Source organism: Mytilus edulis, chromosome 1 (assembly GCF_963676685.1).
Source record: "Mytilus edulis chromosome 1, xbMytEdul2.2, whole genome shotgun sequence".
Lineage (NCBI taxonomy): Eukaryota > Metazoa > Mollusca > Bivalvia > Mytilida > Mytilidae > Mytilus > Mytilus edulis.
In genome coordinates, this window is record NC_092344.1 from 81554699 (window position 1) to 81564018 (window position 9320).

Below are 9320 nucleotides of genomic sequence, written 5' to 3' on the forward strand. Positions count from 1 at the left end.
TCCCTTTCGAAAGAAAACCATAACTTTTTTGGTTTTAAAAGATAAACACAAATTATTTTTTTGTTAAATAGTTTGTAATTTTTGTATTTTATAAGTATCCTAAAAATTCATTTTATTCAGAAATAACTCATATATATCAAATGTTCATGGATGTAGAAAAACATATTTTTTTGCTGTATATTTATCAAATTTAAAAAAAATGCACTATTTACGTTTTCATGAAAATTGGCACACCTAATCTTCTCGCTTAATCAAACCAAATGGCATTTTAAAAAAGAGGGGTCCATGAATTCGTTTTCAAGTTAAATAAGTTTGAATGATAAAAATCAGTCGAAAACTGAATCTTTTCCCGATAAGTCCTAGTTTGGCGTCGCTAAAATAACAATTTACGTTAGCAACGTCATTACCTCCTCTGTAACTGTATCATATGCCCTTAAAAGTTAAAACATTTAAAAAAGATTGACCCCCCCTTTTCTCAACACGCCAAAAACTTACCTTTGACATACATGATAAGTAGGATATACTTGAATCAAAAGTTCACAATTTTTTTATTAGAGACAAAACTGACTCCCAACTTTGAATTTATAAAAGAAATTCTAACCCCCCTTCTTCTACATACCTAAAAAATTGACCACCCAAACATTTTGACCAGTCCTCCCTTTTCCTAGGTATAAAATGATAAGTCTTTTGAAAGTACTAGGTGCAGAAAAGGGGCGGGCATACACGGAGAACTGTCCATTTGGCTTTTCAAATATGGTTCAGCTATCATAAGAGTAGTCATAAATACAGCCAAAAAATCAAACCAACTATAAGCTCACATTAGCCAGAATCTCTCAATGGCAAACGAACACAGCACTAATCAGAGACGTGGATACTTGCTGCGTTCTGTTAATCGAACATGGGGTCGTGAGCCGCTGAAGGTCCGAAGCGGATGTACAGCAGAGCCCTGGTGGATCGGAAATTCAGTCCAGCACGCAATAAATAATATCTGAATTTACAGTATTTAAGGAATGTAACAACGGCAATATAAGCCAATTGATGATTTCTTTCACTTGAAATTCTTGCTTATCTTTTTATGTGTACTACACCGTTTTCTTTATCTGAAAAAGTTTCCAAGTTAATATCAACAAACCTTAAAATTTGTCAAAAGTTGTCATCTATTCTAACTCTACAAAAAGACTAACCACCAAAAATTGTTATCTAAGTGCAGTAACTCTACCAGTCTAACCACGAAATTCAGTTCACTTGTGTCTAAATCTTTGTAGATCTAATCTTGTTGTTAACTATTGCTGTTCGCAGTCTCTCTCTAAATCTGCATGCAATATCCGATGACATAATTTACGACGGTTCACAAGGAGCGTTGTACAATATCGGACATAATTAACGACAGCTCACAAGGAGCGTTGTACAATATCTGACATGATTTTTATCAAACGGTCATTTTCTGCTACCGTTAGCGACAAATTGGTTAAAATTTTATCGTAATTCGTCAAAATATTTTTATCCTGATTCGTCAGAGGTCTCAAATAATTATCGTTATCGTTTAATGTTGTACGTTATTCGTCAAAAACAGTCGATTTTTTTTCTGAAAGAAAGTATAATCGTTTACAACGTCATTTGGCAGGAAGTTTTACATTTATTCGTCATGAAGGTAACGCTTATCATCTCGCTGTAGTACTATTCAATAGCTAATTATTAGAGCAAAGTCTATAATCCCTAGCTATACAGAACTGCCGAAAGTCGGGGACTCAAATGCGTATTTGATCAAATTTGACTTTTCTCAGTTTTACGGACGAAATTTTCGGCCTTTAAAAATGCTTAACCCATAAATTCGTTACCCTCATGTTGTAATTCTATCCAATAGCTATTCGTTAGGGCAGGCTAAAAAATGGTATGTAATAACAAGAACATGTAATGATTGCTGACAAGAAACTCAGTGGATTTGTCATAAAAGAAATGAAACTGGTCTAGAAGTAAACCTCTTGTAAATCAAACATGTATAAACATTTAATAACAATTACATTGTTTAATAAACAAGTAAAAACATAGAAAAATTATTAAAACATTAAAAAAAAACAATAAAAAAATAACAATTGGTTAGCCTTTGTATTGTAAATCACAGGAGCAGGAAACATATGGTTAGCCTTACTATGAATATATAACTCATTTCCTGGAAAACTGAGAAAAAAAACATACATTTCCAGCCCCTGAGTTTTACAAAGACACTTGCATAAAACAAAATATGATAATCCTGCCTTTTAGTCAAGCAGAATCAGTCCATTGTCTAAATAAACTTTCATCTGATTTGTTGTCAAAATCTGGAATAAAGTCAATTTCTGTAATTTCTGAAAATCCCTCAGTTTTGGTTGGAGCTTCAAAGTTTTTTCTGTACACATGAAATCCAACATCTGGAATTCTACGAACTTGTCCTTCTGTTTGGTTTTGCCTGACCAGATTAAGATGGTGTGCCAGTTCTAGTGGAGTTTTCATCACATAACATCTACATGGTATGCCTGGAAAACAAATGGAAAAGTTACAATTATGTATGATGATATCAAATGCATGTGATGGTAACTTTATGAATTTAGAAAGAAGGTTTCTCCCATAATCATGTTAATCAGTACAGGTTAGTACCTAAGAAAAGTTATCCTTGAAAGAAGCATTTTCTTTTATAATTAGTAGGAACTGATAACTGAATTCAAAGTGAATTGCTTATTTTTATATCTTTTTTGCATAATACAACTAAACAGACACAATCATTGGCGGATCCAGGGGGAGAGTTCCAGGGTTGGATCCCCCCTTTTTTTTGGACGATTAATGCATTTGAATGGGGACATTTAGTTGGAACCCCACCTTTGTCCTGGGTTGGGAACTCCCCCTTTTTAAAATGGCTGGATCTGTCCCTGACAATATCATCACGTAACAAAGTGTTTAACTTCCTTGAATACAGTTTTTATCATTATTCTAAAACACTAACCTGCTTTCTTTGCCACATCTATAAAATCTTTCCTGGCAGCAGCTGATGGGTTAGTATTGTCTGCAATAACACTTTTACCATTCTTTACTGCTTCCTTTGCTGCCTAAATTGAAAAGTGAATAATTTTGATAGTAAAATTGTAAATTTGACTTATATCTGTACATTAGTTTTTATTCAATTGAAAACATGCAATTTTTCTCACAGATTGAGAACTGAGAGCCTGAAAAAAGGTAAATCTAGTTAAAAGTAATTTAAATTTTTTGTTTGTCCCTATGGTAATATAGTCAATGGATTAATTAAAAACAAATGTTTAACATCAACCTTGAGTTCCAACCAACATCATTTTCAGAAACTACTCACCTTTAACATTGAATCACATTTTAAAGCAGAACATCATGAATTAGATATTTATAGTGTTTCTGTCCACATGAAGATATCACTCTGAGACATCAAATCAATTTGAATCTTGAACCACTTACACTCTTTACTCCATATTTTGTCATGTGTTAGATTTAAAAACAGAAATACAATTTTCTATTCTAATATGAGGTTCTTCTTAAGCTTTGGGTACAAAGCCATTTTCTAATTCAAATAGAACATGGGCTGCACGTGATTGACGTCACAATTGAAATTGCAACGTCAGATGAATTTTGAACAACACCAGAGATCAAAATGGACATTTTTGTTGGTGTTTCTCGCTAGTAAATTAAACAACAACAATCTAAAAGTAAGTTTAAATGTTTCTGTTCTTTTTTTATTGATAAACTGCTAATTTTCTATAACGTTTTTGGTTCATAATCAAATTGGCGACATTCCGAGCGCCTACTATAGGTCCACTTCGAAGTGAAAAAGTTCGAATATTCCTATTAGAATCGAAATAATTCTATCCTGCCATGCTCTATGCTCATTTTAACATGGGTAGGCATTATATTTGTAAACATTTAATACCTCGCTTACGCTCGGTATTAAGATATTAACAAATATAATGCCTACCCATGTTAAAATGAGCATAGAGCATGGCAGGATAGAATTATTTCTTAATTCATTTTGTATAATCTGAATATGGAAGAAATCTACAATATGACAGAGTAATAACTATGTTACTAGTAAAAAAAAGGGATCATTTGTGATGCTTTTATATTTTGTTATACATGTGATTTGAAGTTAGCCATACCTTGACACATTTGTCCATTGTTCCCATAGTATCTCTGTTTACCACTTGATATCCATGCTTCTCAAAATATCTTCTTCTGAATGTGCTCTTCCCTGATGCTGGACAGCCACACATAACTACAAGCTCTTGTTTCTGTAAGAAAATGTAATCAGGTATTTTTTAATATTAGAAGATGATATATCATGCATTCTGTTTTTCTTGATTGCTAGTTTATCATTCAGAAGCCCATATTAAATAATTCTTCATAATTATATATAATGATATTTAAAATAAATATTTACATAAGTTACAAAAAAGTATGAACAAATATTTTTTTTAATTACACCAGAGACATATTATATGTCTCTGATTACACTAATCAATTTTCAGTTTTTGTCACTGAAACATGCAAAGAAAAGTCTACCAAAGTACTAAACAGAATTGAAAGAATAACTCACATTGGAATGGTGTTGTGCTTTCTTGGGTTTTTCAGCATTTGACAAAAATGTATTTGGATCCATGGAACGCCATTGAAATGGAGCAACTTTTTCTTTAAGGAAATATTCTTCTGGTGTGTGAAAATCTATCCAAAATATATAGTTGTGTTACAAACCATGGGAGACAACTCAAAAGACTTTTTATGTTATTGATATGCTTGATGTATTTTAAATTTCATTTCTATTGAAATATTACTTTTCCATTTATCTATGTCCCTTTGTTGTGATTTGTTTAGTATTAAAGCTGTTAATATTGCCATGCATTTATTCAGTAATAAACTCATTGACTTGAACTATTAGTGATTATTAATTTCTACCAATTTATGTCTAAATAAATAATTATAGTGTACCTATTCCTACATTGGCTGCAAACATTCTATCACTGCAAGAGAAATCTTTAGGTTTACCAGGGGACCATTCCTTTGCTCTGCCAGCTGCATCACCAACATATAAACATTTGGACATATCAGGCTGTAAACAAACATAACTGTTAGAAGCAAACAATTACTGATAACTGAGTCAGTTTTTGGAGGCACAAATTCTAACTGAGGCAGTATATAGAGGTTGTTTATGGAGACACAAATGCTCACTGAGGTAGTATTAAGAGGCACAATATTGCTAACTGTATTATTTTGGATTTTGATGGTTTTTAGTTTTTACAACTATTCAGCTTTCATGGTATTACTGTGCATATTGAAAAAAGATAGTTTTTTTAACACATTACATAGATTAAATGGCTTATTTGTAATACTTTTATTTTTTAATGAAATACCATAAAATTGTTACCTTTATTCCTTTATTACAATGTTCCACAAAGTGGTCCCACATCATTGTACTAGGTTTTCTAAAATGATTAGTTCCTGTGCATGCAAAAACCTACAATAGATAATAATACACTTGACATTACCTATACTAATAATGTATTTTAATTATGTTATCATAGTTATGTAGGAGAGTTGTTTATATGAATGAAAAATATGTAATGTTTAATACGGAAAAGCAATTGAAATAGAATAAGAGAGAGAGAAAGGGGGTCTTTTTTTACTAAACATCCATCATTTATGCTTTATTTGATGGTTTAGTTTGATGTTGTTAAAATATCAAGGGCATTTTAACTATTATAGTCATTGACAGTTCAAATGATATATATTATATCTGCATAAATCGTATTTGCTTCAAGGGGTTAACTTAACATAAGTTCTCAGTGATCATGTTAAATTTTTCAAACTTTGTATTAGAATAAACTGGAGAAAAAGGAAAAGAGAAACAATATTTTTTTATTCATCGGTCAAACAACAAAAGTTCATCGAAAATGCTTACATAAATTGGTACACCAACTTCTTTAATTATAGCCTCGGTTTTTTTCATGAATTCTTCCGGTTTAACTTTAAGTTTCTCTATTCCAGCTTGATTTGTAAAGAAAACTACTCTGTAACCATTGTGATGAAGCTCTTGTAGTTTACTTGGAACAACTTCATCCCAAAATTCCCAATCTGATGCACCTTCAAAGAGAATCCAGTAAACGGGGTTACTATAGATTAATTGTGTTTCAATTGAATAAAGATATTTTTTACAATCTGATCAATTATAAACAAGGAACGTATTTATAAAATACTTACCAGTAGCAAATCTTCTACCACTTGCAGTTCTGATAACTGTAAAATCAATATCAAAGCCAGCTACTTTGTCGCAACCAGGGAGGGTGTCGGATGTAAGTTTCAAGAGGGGACACACCCCCTTCATGACATCTCCATACTGATGCCATTTGAGATCTCCTTCGAGATCTGTTTCTCCTTTGGCTCGTTTGGCCTTAACTTCAGAATCCATGGCTGCTTTTCGTTTCGGTCTGCTCATGTTGTATTATTTTGTGTTATTATAAACTGGAGAACCGTACTATTTATATATCTAAACCACAAGCGTGTTTTTACCTGTTGTTTATTTTTAAAGGGAGGTAAAGATGCACACATACAGGATCATAAAGAAACACACCATCGCATTAACATTAAATTCCTGTTGGTTTTTTTTTTTTTTTTAAGTCAGAATAGATATAAAACTACAAAAAAATATTCGATTAATTATATAAACTAAAATGCAGGTGTTGCTTTGCGGATTAAAGGTAGCTCCTCCGTCAAATAAAGTTGGGAGAATTTAATTTGAAAAAAAAGTTCAGCGTTGTGAGAATTTGATAGTCGTCATATTTACCTGTTGTTTATTTTTAACGGGAGGTAAAGATGCACACATACAGGATCATAAAGAAATACACCATCGCATTAACATTAAATTCCTGTTTTTTTAAGTCAGAAATAGATACAAAACTACAAAAAAATATTCGATTAATTATATAAACTAAAATGCAGGTGTTGCTTTGCGGATTAAAGGTAGCTGATCCGTCAAATAAAGTTGAGAGAATTTAATTTGAAAAAAAGTTCAGCGTTGTGAGAATTTGATAATCGTCATATTTACAGATAATTCGGTCTAGCGATATTCGGATAATGTGTTATCTGATGTCTATTCTTCTTTTTCTTCTTCTCGTTCCTTGCTAAGGACTGGATTCTTGATAGATGGTTATAAGTCCACTAGACGGAGAATGAGACAGCCATTCTCCTGTAACTATTCACAGATATAACGTTCCGAAATATATACAATCAAAACTATGTACACTTTGCTGCTGTCTACGGTGTTGATTTCTGAGGTGCACTATTGTTGGATGGTGTACTCTATTGTCAGAGATTCTGTTGTAGCAGTTGGGAGGTGGTCCACTCTTGTATCGTCCGAGGGAAGAATGAGTATTTATATACTTTTTGGTTTGCTGGTGGTTGGTATAGACGTTTGCCTCTAGTACGTCGATCGTTTGGGCGTAAGATAGAACTGGCATCAATGTCCACTAGCTCACTTTTTTCTGTGTATACTTGGGGTATAATGATCTATAATGCTAAAGATTAAAACTTTAAAATCTTCTGTTGCAATTACTTCAAGGTTAGGGTCATATTTATGCTAGATTGACTGGACTAGATTCAAGGCAACCATTCACAAATGACTAAATGCGCATATATTAGAGGAAACAGTAGTTATCTGGAGTCGATTTCACAAAAAAACTTATGATTAAGATTAATCGTAAGTCATGAGCAATTCAGTATACTTAAGATCAATCTTAGTCGTGAAATCGACTCCTGGTGTTCAAATCTTGTATGACCTTATATCCATTTATGAGATAATACCAAAAAGTGAGGGAATAGTGTAAGCATCTCATGCTCTACATGCATCAGACGCCATTCAAAACCACACTTAAGTCAAAAGTAACAAACAGGAATAGGACACAATCTTTATATTTACAAATTAGATGACTGCCTTTGGTTTCTAGAGATATTCAGACACTTCGTATTGATGAAATGGTAAAACAAATGCAGTGCAGATTTCCATTGTTTTTCCTCAAACCCCTGCTGGAGCAGTTTTTGTGTCAGTAATGTGCCATTTAAAGCTTCCCAATTGTGAACTTATCATTTTAAACAACATTATAACGATATAAACCAGTCACCAAAGTTTCATGATACCTGTTCAAAGCAGTGTTCGAAAAACTGGAAAAATTCCCCCCTTTTTTTATGAACAAGAGTGCACACGCTGACATGTCTTACCTTCTTTACTTATCATTGATATTATGTTGATAGTCCGAAATATAAAGCTTTTTACAACTGTCACATAAACTTAACATAATAACCCAGAAACTAAAAAAATGACCAATGAACCATGAAAATGAGGTCAAGGTCAGATGAACCATGCCAGGAAGGCATGTACAGCTAACAATTCTTCCAAACAACAAAATTAGTTGACCTATTGCTTATAGTTTAAGAAAAACAGACCAAAACACAAAAACTTAACACTCAGCAATAAACCGTGAAAATGAGGTCAAGGTCAAATTAAATCTGAGCAACTGACATATAAATCATAAAATATTCCCATAAACCAAATATAGTAGACTTATTGCATACAGTATATGAAAAACAGACAAAAACACAAAAACTTAACTATAACCACTAAACCATGAAAATGAGGTCAAGGTCAGATGACACCTGCAAGCTAGACATGTACACCTTACAATCATTCCATACACAAAATATAGTAGACCTATTGCATACAGTATAAAAAAACCAGACCAAAACACAAAAACTTAACTATAACCACTAAACCATGAAAATGAGGTCAAGGTCAGATGACAAGTGCCAGTTGGACATGTACACCTTACAGTCCTGCCCATACACCGAATATACTAGACCTATTGCTTAAAGTATGAGAGATATGGACTTGACCACCAAAACTTAATCTTGTTCAGTGATCCATGAATTGAGGTTGAGGTCAAGTGAAAACTGTCTGACAGGCATGAGGACCTTGCAAGGTAAGCACAAACCAAATATAGTTATCCTATTACTTATAATAAGAGAGAATTTAACATTACAAAAAGTCTTAACCTTTTTTTCAAGTAGTCACTGAACCATGAAAAAGAGGTCATGGACATTGGACATGTGACTGACGGAAACTTCGTAACATGAGGCATCCATATACTAAGTATGAAGCATCCAGGTCTCCCACCTTCTAAAAACCTTTTAAGAAGTTAGCTTACGCTGTAGCAGCCGGATCACTATCCCTATGTCGAGCAATAAAATCACATAACTCCGAAACAAAAATCTAAAATTTGTAA

General features: G+C 32.8%; 1 protein-coding gene across 1 annotated transcript; it reads right to left on the reverse strand.

Moving 5' to 3' along the window:
• Nucleotides 1–1968: 1968 nt before the first annotated feature.
• LOC139491847 (bifunctional polynucleotide phosphatase/kinase-like) lies at nucleotides 1969–6588 on the reverse strand. Its single transcript, XM_071279747.1, has 8 exons — nucleotides 6247–6588; nucleotides 5948–6129; nucleotides 5414–5503; nucleotides 4978–5098; nucleotides 4589–4713; nucleotides 4152–4283; nucleotides 2978–3080; nucleotides 1969–2513 (listed from the first exon to the last, which is right to left on the reverse strand). Exons 1-8 carry the CDS (start codon nucleotides 6479–6481, stop codon nucleotides 2263–2265), a joined length of 1239 nt encoding a protein of 412 aa, XP_071135848.1. The 5' UTR covers nucleotides 6482–6588; the 3' UTR covers nucleotides 1969–2262.
• Nucleotides 6589–9320: the final 2732 nt, after the last annotated feature.